This window comes from Meleagris gallopavo, chromosome 1, assembly GCF_905368555.1.
Source record: "Meleagris gallopavo chromosome 1, MGAL_WU_HG_1.1, whole genome shotgun sequence".
Taxonomy (NCBI): domain Eukaryota; kingdom Metazoa; phylum Chordata; class Aves; order Galliformes; family Phasianidae; genus Meleagris; species Meleagris gallopavo.
The window spans coordinates 23,942,613-23,955,625 of NC_139404.1; the positions used below are offsets into that span (position 1 = coordinate 23,942,613).

The following is a 13,013-nucleotide window of genomic DNA, read 5'->3' on the forward strand; positions in this document are numbered from 1 at the left end:
ATCTGGAGAATTTCATGAAGAAATTTTTGGGGTAATGTTGTATGTGTGTCGTCTTATCCCCAAAGGATGTAATCTCATTTTATCTCATATAGGGCATTCACTCTTTCCACTAGCATTAAGTGCTATTCTTGATGCCACGTTTTATACACTCTGTATAACATTCAGTATAGATCTTTAGTGGTGAGAGCTTAGCCCTGCCTTCATTTAAGTTACTAGTTTATGCAGTTCATGTGCAGTGTTGTCTCTCTGGTTATCTTGGCATTCCTTTTGCCGTTATTGTTTCCATAGATGCAAAAGCAGAATATGTTGACTGTGACATCAAAAGAATCACGCAGTATGTGGGAGGAAGAATTGAAGTCAAAAGCCCTCCTTGAAGATCGTCTTGCTCAGCTTGATAGGGAAAAGGCTGAGCTCTTGGAGCAGGTGAGCCCAGAAAACAGTCCCTAACACCTAGCCAGTACTCAGAATGATGCTGACATTTTCTTGAGTTCTTACATACTCTGCTTTTTGTATCCTTGCCACTTGGGCCCTGAATACTGTTGTGATTTGGAAGTCATGAAGGAATTGAATAAAAGCCAACAGAATATATCTCTGTAAATGCTGGAGTCGTCCTATCAGGAAGACAGTGTGGTTTGATACCAGTTGAGCACATGGAGCAAGGCTGCAGTTCCTGAGTTCTTTATTTGATTTCCTTCTGGTTGTCTGACCCCCTGATTTCTGGGCAGGATTAAAACACCCCTTATTTTCAGTGCAGTGTATGGAGGAACTGCTGTATGTTTTCAGAACAGCAGGAGCTTAATACGCTTGCAGAATAAATAAGGTGCGAATGCAAACTACAAAAAACTAGTTTCCAGCCCTCCTCTGGTTTCTCTGAAAAAACACCACGAGGAGCAACATCTGAATTAGTAAACACACACAAACAAGATGTGGAGGTAATGACTGAGGAGACACTGATGAATTCCAGAAAAGCAGACTCTTCCACAAGAGCTTGCTGGTCACTGGGGATTCCACGAATGCTCTAGAGTCTGCGTTGTTCTCTGGGGCTGTGGCTACCTATGCAAGCTGACCTATTACCAGAGGAACTGCAGAAGCTGTTCTTTAGCATCTTTTTTTCAGCTTTTTAGGACAAAGCCCAGTAGGGAGGGGGAGGGGCATTTGCTTCAGCAGGGGCACCAGTTGGTATCCCTGAGTATCGGCCTGGTTGTGTGAAACCGGAAGTGATTAAATGTTCACAAGAATCCTGTGTCCCAGTGTTCTGCTGAACGTGGCAAAGGGACACATATCTATGTCCTATCTGCAGTTGGTACGTGTAGTGTTCTGGGCTGAGTGTGACATGGTTTTTTGTTTTTTTGGTTTTTTGGTTTTTTTTGTTTTTTTGTTTTTTTGTTTTTTTGTTTTTTTGTTTTTTTGTTTTTTTTGTTTTTTTTTTGTTTTTTGTTTTTTTTTTTTTTTTTGTTTTTTTTTGTTTTTTTTTTTTGTTTTTTTTTTTTGTTTTTTTGAAAGTATGAGGCTGAAAGAAAGAAAGTGAAGAAGCTGGTAGAGTTGAAACAACCACTTGAAGCACGTCTTGACCAGGAAATGAAAAGAAACGTTGAACTGCAGAAAGAATGTCACAGGTATGGTTCATTAGTACTTGAAAGAGAGCTCACATAGTCTAGAAGTCAGGCTTTATGAAACTCGAATGTAAAAGTAGGTGTGTTTAACCCTTTCTAAACAAATTCAAGTCTCAGTTCTTGCAGGGCAGTTTTGGTACATGAGCCTGTGGTTTTCTGTAAGTGCCATAAGAACACCTGCAGGCTGCCCTGCACTTCTCCTGAGAGAGGTGGGTCTTTTTTTCCTCTATTGAGGTGAAATTTGGACCTTCCACATGACCTATTGCATTGGAATGCTCGATTTTCTTAACTGTTGGCCTGTTGAACATGTTAAAGATGAAGCAACCCATAGCTATGCTTTTCACGTGCAAGTGTGACAAATAGATTTGTAGTACCTTTGCATGTTTTCTGGACTGATTTGTTGTGCAGGTGCAAGAGGCTTCTGAACAGAGCTGTGAAGAAACTAAGAATGCATGAGGCCAGAGAAAGAGAGTCCCAATTTAATTTCCAGGGAGAAATGAAGAACAGGTATTCTGAAATGGTGAATGAAGTTGGAAAATTAAGAACAAAGGTGAGTTCTGGTTGTTTCTTTGTGGGTTTTTTTTGTTTGTTTGAGTTGTGTTAATTTCTGAAGACTTGTAATATTCTTTTCAATAGGTATAGAAAAGTTATGTTTCTGAGAGAGAAGAGGAAATTGGCTTCACAGTTGATCTTGGAGACTCCTGAAATGTCTCATTTCTTAAATATTCTTGCAACCAGACAGTGGATTTGACCTAGAGAAAAAATACCCTCCTTTACCACTGCTGTGGAAGCTGCTTTTTGAAGCACTGTTTACAAGGCTTTCAAAGGCAGTGGCAGGAGGAGTACTTTTTTCCTGTGCCCAGTTAGCTCTGTACTGGAATATTCCCCCTGAAGCACAGTAGGCATTCTTTCTGGTATCTGGGTAGAGTTGTTTGATTTGCATTAAGCAATAGAGCAGTGCACAGAAGAATGGCCCTAGCACCTTTCAGCCCACTCCCACAATGAAATTCTGCTAGTTTGGTACTTGTCAGTCTTTTACTTGCTGCAGAAGAACTAAGGAAGGTTGGAACTTCAGGAATCCTATTGGCAAGAACTTAAAAACTGTTCTTTTAAAAGATGAGCTTGACTTTCCTTTGACTCTGATACTGAGTCAGCAGGTGGTGATTACAGACTTGATAGTTTTCCTCTTTATGAATTTTCAAAGAATAATTTTACACCCTTCTAAGTTCATTTTATTACTGTCTATAGGTTGCTGAACTTTCTCAGCAGCTGGAGTTAGAGTCTAAAAAATGCATCCAGCTGGAAACACAAAACCAGGATTTGCGAGAAGAGCTGTCTGTTCTGCGTGGGAACCATGAAAAGCTGGAGAAGAGCAAATCCCAGCTGAAGGAAGAGGTGGCAAACCTCAGACATCATTTGGAGGCTAATATGGTGAATCACAGCCAAATAGAACAATACAAGAAAGAGATGGAAGAACGAGCCGGACAAGAAATCAGACAAAAACTACAAGAAGTCAATTTGTTTTTGCAGGTAAGTGAATTTGTTGTGTATGTCTGTAGTCTTTATTATGTAACTTTTTTTTTTTTTTTCATTTTTTGTTCGTATTTTGATTCTTTGTGTTAGTGCTGTACTTCTGTCTTTCCTGAAGGGAAGTGGGAGAACAGAAAATGGTTGGGCAGAAGTGCTTTCGTGTGTGTAATTTGCCTGCAGGTTCCCAAGTTAATAGCGTTCCCATGACAGGCTTCTGTTTTGCATTTCTTAGAGGCTATTGCTATCTGGGCATCTTGTTATTGCTGTTCATCACATGAATCTTGTAACTTAGAGATAGTTTGGCCATACATACAGGTCGTGTTTTATCATTGTACAGGATAAAATGCTCAGTGAAGAAGTCGCTGAAGTTACCATGGGGCAGAAAGAGTGGGGATGGGATTCTCATAATTTCCTTGTAGAATCCTTTTTGTGTGCCCTGTCCTACAGACATAGCATTATTTTAGTAGCTGCTGTGATGAGTAATATTGCTAAGAGCAGATCTCTATCTGGATGTTATCTAACAGTTATTTAATGTGTTGGTTCCAGGGTTCTGCCTTGACTACTGATGGTAGTGAGAAGGTCCAGTTATCTCAGCTGAGTAAAACTGGGCCCTTAAAATTGGTTATGTGCAACTGTCTTGGGGGAAGCAGTTCATATTTTCTTTGCAGTGGTTGAAACTGTGTTATCTGCTTCAGACACAGGCAGCCTCCCAGGACAGGTTAGAACAAATCAGAGCCAATCATCATGCCTCACTGAGAAACCAACTAAAGCACAGAATTAAAGATCTCGAATGTGAGTTGGACAGAATAAAAAATACTCAACAAGACAATATTTTTCAAAAAGAATCCACACAGGCAGAAGTGGAAAAATACAAAGAAAAGTATCTGGAAGAAGTGAAAATTAGAAGAAGCCTAGGAAATAAGCTGGAAAGGTAAGTCCATGTTTTTTGGGAGTGGTAACAAGAGGTGAAGTAGCAGTAGCTTGCATGAAAAACTCTGTACTGTTTCCTCCTAAAATCTCTCTTCTCTGTCTTGTCAGCATTATGGATGTAAACCTAAGATGACATCTTTATAAAAGAGCCCTCTGAAACCTTTCCCCTTTATTTTTGGAACCACCATCATTTCACTTTAGTGTTCTAGCAGTCACACCATTAATTCTGACATCGCTAGTGTGTGTTTGAAGTTGATAGCATTTTAACAGGTGGCCTTTGGGCCTCTCTCATTTTGGACTCTTAGTGTCTTCTAGTTTCAAAAGCTGAACAGTAGCCAAAGACCTGGAAGAAGTGACTCTGCAAAAATACTACCAAAGATAATTCTTTGCATGTTTTTAAATGTTTCAGAGCCAATGAGAGACTAGCAGAAGCCAATGCTAAGCTGCTTCAGGAGCGCCACAGAAACAAGTCTTTAATTGCAAGCAGCATTGTCACAGGAGGTCTGTCTGCAAGTCCAGTTCTGTATTCAACTGAACTGGGGCATCTTGGCAACAATTTGGCACTGAACAGAAGTCTCAGCCTAGGAGGAAGCTTTGTGGGCACAGCTGGGAATGCGTTATCGGCAAGAAACAAGGTTGAAGCCTACATGGCTAAGGTAAGCATTGTAAAATACTCTTCAGTGGTGAAGACTTTTGGTCATCAAGACCATACAGAATTCCAAGAGTGCTCAGACACCAAAAATACTGGCATCTAAATGATGAACTATCTAACTGTATACATACATACCTATGTACATATACAAGGTTTTTGTGGTTTTTGGGTTTTTTTTTTTCAACAAGAGAGAATTTAATAAGCAGTGGCATTGGAAGTTCCCAGCTAAGCTATTTATTAAACTTTAATGTTTAGTATGTGTATAAGTCTATGACATACTTTAAATGGGTAACTTTGACATCTTTGCCCTGCCTATCAGATATCTCTTGTCAAGCCACTTTTTCTTTCCTTACTGATCTTCATTTTTACTTTCTTTTAGTACATTAATACTAACAAAGACATGCTTCAATCTAGAATGATATGAGTATGATTGCTTTGCTGCTTACTATACAGTCTGCTGTGGGATGCATGCTGTGCCTAGAAAACATTTCTATTTGTGCTTCCTGCTATGTATTATTACCTGAGAAAAGAGCAACCTACTCTTCAGGAAGTCTTCACAGCTTTCTAATATTTTGCAGCAATTTATATATGATTGCATCCTCTGCAGTAGCTCTGAAGTACTTTACTAGTTGTGCTGCTTAGTACTTTGCCTGTTCACCAGACTACTTAAAAAGACAAGAGTTTATCTGACTCTGAGCCTTTTCTTTGCTCCATGTGTACCTCAGATTTTTCCAGTAATCTGTTCCCTTCTGTTGAGAGGAAAAAAAAAAAAAAAAAAAAAAACCACCACCTCTGTATTGCCATTAAATTCAAGCTAACTGCTGCCTTCTTGGATGGAAAAGATTACAAGTACTCCTGACAGTAAAGCTCATAATGACAGGGAGTTAAGGAGCTTAAGTTGCAGTCATGAGTCATCTTGCACTTGTGTTTTTATTTAAAGCTCTCTGTGCACATTTGGTATTTTTCAAAGTAAGGGAGGTTATCTGAAGTAGAGTGTATGCATCTCCTGGGAGGAGGAAGCTTGTGTAGATATTGACTTTAATTTGTGCAAAAGCTTTGAAATAGCTACAAGGACAAGAAGCTGAAAATACTTCACACTGCCATCATTCAAATTGCTGGTATCAATTATTTTGTCCTTGCAACTGTTAGAAGAAACAAACTATGTGCTGATCATAAACAAGAGGAAGAAATGCTGCTCTGACAAGTAGGCACAGAAAATAATGGTGAACTTTGCTAGCTGCAACCAGTGTGAGTGCATGGATTTATGAAACCAGTTTTCCTCCTGGTAGCATAAGAAAAGGAACACTTTCTTCCCATTCCATCTCTCAGTTTCTGTTCCTTTTCTGATTTTATTTTCCGTCTTCACACTTGTTTTGTAGCAGTCTTATGAATTTCCTCTCTTGACTTTTGTCTATTGCTCTAGTTCTTTTACTTGGCACCACTAAGAAGAGTCTAGCTTGTCTTCTTTATCCTCCATCCCACAATCAGATAGTTACACCTGTAGGTGAAACCCCAAGCCTTCTCTTCTCCAGGCTGAACAGTCCTGGTGCTCTCAGCCTCTCTGCCTAAGTCACATGCTCCAAGCACTTAACTGTATTTGCTAATCACATAAGTCTGGAAGCTGTGCTGTTTTGACAATTACTTCTGTGTGTAACAGACCTGATGGAAAATAACGCAGGAGTCACATATATCATCAAAGTAAACAGTAGCGTACAGTCTTTGGACTGTGGCCCTTTAAAAGGTCTGATTTCTCCTTATGAAGACTTTGCATTTAGAATAAATGACAGTAAATAAACAGCTCCTGGGGGAGCAAGGTGTGAATGCTCCTTTCTAGTGATCCAAGCTGGTTTCTGTTACATAATAAAATGCGCAGCACTTGTTTTGTAAGCAAACAAGAAAGTTAACAAAGGAATAATGTGTTTTTATATTTTTATATGTATTTGAAGATAAACATTAACCATGTATACATTTTTATAAAACCACTATGCTTTCTTCCTGTATTTTTTATGATCCAGCTGGTGAATTATAGATTGTTTTGTGCTAAAGTTAATGTTGCTTAGCAATGAGAATGCTACAGCCTCACTGACCAAGAGATTGTTATTGTGACAAATCAAACTCCAAACCAAGATGTCCCCATTTGGGATGGCATTTTAGGTTTCTAACATACATTACGTGTGGGTTTTAAAGTTGTTTTAGAAATTTTGTGTTGCAAAAATGGAACTTGAAATCTCGATTATGTGTTATGTGTAATTGTAGATACGGAAGGAACTGGATGAAAAAATCACTAAAGAACTTGAACAAGGTAATGTGCCACTCTGATATCAGTGTTTTTAAGAAAGATGCTGACTGTTTGTAACTTTTACGTAATTATTTCAAAAGTTGTCAAGATCCTGTTTGAAGCACAGTATTTGGTTGTTGTTTTTTTTTTTAACTCTCTAAATTAGAGTTTTAATGGAAAACTTCCTGCTTACCAAAATACTGTTCAGAATGTTCTGCAGTTTACTTTTGAGAAAAAGCAAGGAGAACAAACCATCTCCCCCACACAGATACACTTGGCTTAAGCTGAAGTCACCTTTCATCCTTAGGCACAGACATCAAATGAAGCAGAGCCCTGAAATAAGATTTTTCTAGACTGCAGTCACCACATCTCTTTCTGCATACATTCATTGCATTCAGCACTTCAAGTATACCATATACATTTTTTGGTGTTCTTGATTTTTGCTATCTCTTTTTCATTGCTTTTTTTTATACCTCATATGTTGTAGTCATCTTTGGATAAAGAAGAATCAGTAGAAAAGATAGCCTTTCTTTAGGTAAAAATCATTCAGTAATATTCAGGCAAACACAGCATGAATTGATTGCTTTTAATATACAGTGTAAAGCATGTTCTGTAATACAAGGCCACGACTTCAGAGAAGAATTCCACCTGTTTCCTAATTATCATTCTGCCAAAGTCCCTACTGCTGTGCATAGAGACACTGGAACAGGTTGCCTGGAGAGGTTGTGCATATCCCCACCCTGCAGGCGTTCAGGACCACTTTAGATGGGGCTTTGAGCAACCTGACCTAGAGAAGGGAGTCCCTGCATGTAGCAGGGGGGTTGGAACTAGACGATCTTAAAAGGTCCCTTCCAGCCAAACCATTCCATGATTCTAAGACCTCTGGAATTTCTTTCTCTAGTGTTGACTGATAATTGAATTTGAAAAAATGCTTCCTTCTTTATGCCTCCTGTCCTTTTTTATTTCTGTTTTCCTTGAAAGTTTTTAAATCTTTCTCCGGAGTGTAGCTTGTTCAGTTACCAGTAATGTTTTTACAGTGACTTATTTGACTCTCTACTGTAAAAGTAACATCATGAATCTTGTTTCTTTTCTTTCCAGCCAATGCTGAACTTGAAGCTGGATCTGCTGGAGCTTCTCCAATGGCATCTACTGATGGATCTTCAAAAAATCTCAATGTTGACCAGGATCCCCTTTGCAGAGCAATACAGGAGTACCGTGATGTTTTAGCCAAAAATTATCTGATCTAAACAAAAATGCAAAGGGAAAAGTACTGGAAATCATTTTGTTTACATAGAATGTCTTTGATTTCCCATCCTGTAGCTTGGATGTGGAAACATCTTTATATTCAAACTGCAATCAATTCAAAATGTATTAAATAGGTATCAAGCACTCTGCACTTATTTGTTGGTCACTGATGTATAGTTACTTTATTTTGCACTCAGAATAAGAACCGTGTCTATTTTTTCTTACTATCAGATTGAGTAACGTTGATTCTTGAACTTGACAGAACTGTCAGAATGTTCTTGATGCATTATTTTGCTCCACTTGTGTTCCGTGTTTTAACAAAAGCATTCCCCTTGTTCTGTTTAACCCTTTCACTGTTCATGGGTTTCCAGTGTTATTTTAATGCATAGGAGGTTATTTGATTGGCTTTCTGCCAGCTGTTTCAGTCCTGATGCTGCGAATATTTCTGCTGATCAAGTGAAAGTTTTACCAGTGTTTAAGCTGGAGAAGAATGCACTTTACATTGTTTCACTTTTATGCACCTTGGGTTTAAAAATACTGTGAGTCTGTAGTAGTGCCAAGAAAGCTTTAATGTGATCTTTCTGATATTTTTGGTTTGGTATCCGTGTTGGGTTTTGCATTAGAATTTGATTCAACTTAAGACATTCATAGTTGCTAGATAAACATGCAATGAACCTGAAGCAGTTCCTACTGGGAAGAAGGAAAATTAACATTTCAACCTTCCGTCCAATTGGTACTTAACACTATTTGTGTGGTGGGATAACTTTTTATTGCTGCTAACAGCTGGTGATAAAATAGCTGCAACTCAGGTGAAGAGTAATGCTGTAGGATTTTGTGACTGTAAGACAAGCAATTTCGTTAACAGTTACATGTTACTGAAGATCTGCAGTAGTCATTCCTTGTCTACAAAATTTGCTAAAATATTACACAACAAATGAAGTCAACATTCCAGAGACCTGAGAATGTTATACTGAAGCAAACAGAAACTGGAAAAAAGATTTTTACCCACTGATTCAATAACTTGAGTTAACAGGCAGTGAGGAGATATAATGAATGTTGCTGCAACTCTCTGCTCCTTTTTATATGAATACAGTTTTGTGACACTAATACACTGTATTTAATTCCAGGTATTATGTTGCAACTTGGTATTTAATAAACTTTCATATCTAGTATGTCTTTGTTTCATTCTGTTAACCTTGACTTTGCTTTCCACCTCATTCCTCGCCTCTGTGACTTGCTACAGCTCTCCTCTGCCCGCTTCAACCCTGCTTCTGGTGCCTTCAGCCTGCCCTGAGATCAGGTAAATGGCCAGGATGCATTTGTGTCCTTTTCCTCCTGGGGTGCTTGAAGCGTGACTGTGTAAAGGCTGGGGACTAGAGTAGAGGTATTGCTAGCAATCACTTTCCAGACTCCTACATTTTAGAGTGATTCTTCCTATTGTCTGAGCAGAAGGTGGTGGGTGAGCTTCTGGTAGTCATGAAAGGCTAACAAATCCCACAGCTTTGGATCTATAAAGAGCTGAATAATTTGTAGCCTGCCAATGACAAAGGTGTTAAGAATTTTCTCTGGTCTGCACCACAGTGATCAAAGAGGAGCTCACATTTTGGTACATTTTAGCACTTCTCCACAGAGAAAGCAGGTGCATGAAGTTGTGGCCTTCACACTGCGTGGTTGTTTTAGCAAACTCAGATATGACCTGTTTTAAGTTTGTTTTTTTTTTCCTAATAAGTTTCTGTGCTGTTGGTTGTCAGTTGAGAGGGGAAGGTTCTTGTCTAGAGGAGAAGCAGCAGAGAAACTCAGTGTTGGCAACTAGCATAACAGGTGTTGGGAGCAGCTACAGTGGGGCAACTAGCTACTAGTATGATCTCAGTAGCTTTGATGTCATAAGCTTTGTCATCATAGAAATTAAGGCGTGTATGCTTGAAACAAGTATGGAGAGGTGTGATTTTAACGGGCGTGCTGAACCACTTTCTGGTTTTCATTGGTGATGCATTAATAGGAAACCAGGAGTAAAGTCTTTGTTGTAAACCTGGCCATGCTTGGGGGGATCTTTGGGGCATTTTCTGCAGAAGGTTGGCCATCCCTTTATGAGACGACCTCTGGTGGCCCTTTGTGCTCTCTTCAGCTGGTACAAGACAGGAGCCAGGTGGAAGAATACTTGCAGCAGAGTCCACTGTACTTGGAGGACACTCAGGCCTCATTGAAAGGGGAAGCCATGAGATTCATCAGCGGCCAAAGCCCTTGGGATCCTTCCTCTGTCAGCTTTCAGCAATTCCAGCTACTGCACCGTGAAAGCTACTCCAGATGTGGCCACAGGAGGTCAGAGTAGAGCAGAACAATCCTCTCCCTCACCCTACTGGCCTCCCCTCTTGCTGCGGGCTGGAATACGCACTTCTCCGTGTTTGTTAAAGCCGGTTCTCCCTCCTCGTATACCAGAGGGAGTACACGCTCCCTGGTCTGTCACTTCTGACAAGTGCACCTGTAGACTCCCTTCTGGTTATTTTTCACATCCCTCACCAAGTTCAGTTCCATCTGTGCCTTGGCCTTCCTGCTCCCATATATGTCCAGACAGCATCCCTGTTCTCTTCCCAGCTACCTGTCCCTGCTTCTACTGCATACAGCAAGCATGTGGAGCAGGGATAACCAAAAAGTCATTAAAACTAGTGCCACCAAAAAAGGGCGAAGAGTTGGTAATTGGAAACTCCTTGCTGAGAGGCAATGAGGCCCCCCTTTTGCCACCCAAATAACCTCTCCAGAGCAGTTTGCTGTTTTCTGGGGGTATGTGTCATAGATGTTAAGACGACTCTACTGCATCTGATAAAACAGAAGACTACTACCCGAATGTCATTCAAGAAGGGTCACAGGAGGCTGCAACAAGGAAATTACAGAACATTAAAAGGGACTTTGCATCCCTTGGAAAGATGTTGAAGGGATCAGGAGCACAAGTAGTGTTCTCTGTCCTCCTGACTGGGGGCTGGGATAAGAAGGGGGAGAATGGGTCAAGTAAATTACTGGCTGAGGTGATGGTGTCAGGATCAAGGTTTTGGGTACTATGATCTTGGGCAGGCCTTTGAGAGACGGGGTATGTGGACATCAGACAGAATGTGACAGAGTAGATGGGGCGAAAGTGTGCTGGGGAGCAAGCTGGCTGGATTGACTACCAGAGCTTTAAACAAGATGCAGTGCAGGAAGGAGATAGAGTTCCTTGTGATAGAGAAGGATCAGGGAATGCTGTCATTTAAGGAAATTGCAGCAAAAAACCTCTCCATTTTCCCATAGGATCTTCTGAGCACTCCTCAGAGAAGATAACATTGCTAATAGTCTGGCATCCTTTGCTTCCCTAAAGTGCCTGTATACCAATGCACATGACATGGGAAATAAAGAGGAAGAACTAGAGATCTTTGTGTGGTCACAGAGCAGTGATCTCGTTGTGTTCACAGAGACTTGGGGGGACAGCTCACGTGACTGGAATGCTGTCATGGATGGCCATGTGCTGTTTGGAAAAGACAGGGTAGCAAGGCAAGGTGGTGTAGTTGCTCTTTATGTGAGAGGGCAACTAGAATGTATTGAGCTCTATCTGGGGGTGAATGATGAGCAATTGGAGAGCTTGTGGGTAAGAATTAAGGGGTAGACTAACACAGGTGATGCTACTGTGAGTATGAACTACAGGCCACCTGATCAGGAGGAAGAAGTTGATGAGGTCTTTTACAAATTGCTGGAAGCAGTAGTCTTGTAATCTCCAGTACTGGTTCTTATGGGGGACTTTAATCATCCTGATATCTGTTGGATAAGCAACACAGACAGGCACACATGGTCTAGTAGGTTCCTGCAATGTTTTGAAGATAGCTTTTTGATGCAGATGGTGGAGGAGTCAATGAGGAGTGGTGTGCTACTTGATCTTGTTCTTACTAACAAGGAAGGGCTGGTCAGGGATGTGACGGCTGGAGGCAGCTTGAGATGCAGCTTTCATGAGATGGTGGAGTTCCGGATCTGGTCTGGAAGAAGCAAAGCAATAAGACCAACAAGTAGGATTGCTACCTTGGACTTCACATGAGCCAATTTTGACCTCTTCAAAGACCTACTTAGAGGTGTCTCATGGGCTAGAGCATTAGAAGGTAAGGGGACCCATGACAGCTGGTTAACACTTAAAACATCACTTCTCCCAAGCTCCAGATCAGTGCATCCCTAAGAGTAGGAAATCAGGGAAAGGTGGCATAGATGAGCAAGGAACTCATAGATAAACTAAAAGGAAAGGAAAAGGTCCACAAATTGTGGGAAAATGGCTTGTCCACTTGGGAAGAATATGGGAATGTTGTCAAAGTCTGTAACAATGCAACAAGGAACACTAAGGCCCTCTTGGAATTAAAACTTGCAAAGGAGGTAGAGGATAACAAGGAAGGCTTTTTTTTTAAGCATGTCAGCAGTGAGAGGAAGACTAGGGAAAATGTGAGTCCCCTACTAAATGAGATATGGTGCCCCGGTAACGGGACTCTGAGAAGGTGGAGATACTGAATGCCTTATTTGCTTCCAAATGTAGAGTCTTGCATCTGGAGTGGAATAACCACATGCATCAGTACAGGTTAGGGGATGACCTGCTGAAGAGTAGCTCTGCAGAGGAGGACCTGGGTGTTCTGGTGGACAGCAGTTTGGCCATGAGCCGAGAGTGTACCCTTGTGGCCAAGAAGGCCAATGGTATCCTGGGGTGCATTAAAAAGATCGTGACCAGCAGGCTGAGGGAGGTGATCTGCCCCCTCTACTTTGCCCT

At 40.7% G+C, this 13,013-nt stretch overlaps 1 protein-coding gene across 8 annotated transcripts in view; it reads left to right on the forward strand.

Moving 5' to 3' along the window:
• Positions 1-9,420, forward strand: part of ANKRD26 (ankyrin repeat domain 26) — a 47,218-nt gene extending 37,798 nt beyond the window's left edge. For all 8 annotated transcript variants that reach the window (XM_019612412.3, XM_085218880.1, XM_085218905.1 and 5 more), the window contains 8 exons: positions 289-423; positions 1,504-1,616; positions 2,022-2,163; positions 2,862-3,143; positions 3,839-4,074; positions 4,483-4,729; positions 6,982-7,027; positions 8,102-9,420. In XM_019612412.3, the coding sequence (XP_019467957.2) occupies positions 289-423; positions 1,504-1,616; positions 2,022-2,163; positions 2,862-3,143; positions 3,839-4,074; positions 4,483-4,729; positions 6,982-7,027; positions 8,102-8,250 (1,350 nt within the window). In that variant the 3' untranslated portion in view covers positions 8,251-9,420. The remainder of the gene's footprint in view (positions 1-288; positions 424-1,503; positions 1,617-2,021; positions 2,164-2,861; positions 3,144-3,838; positions 4,075-4,482; positions 4,730-6,981; positions 7,028-8,101) is intronic.
• Positions 9,421-13,013: the final 3,593 nt, after the last annotated feature.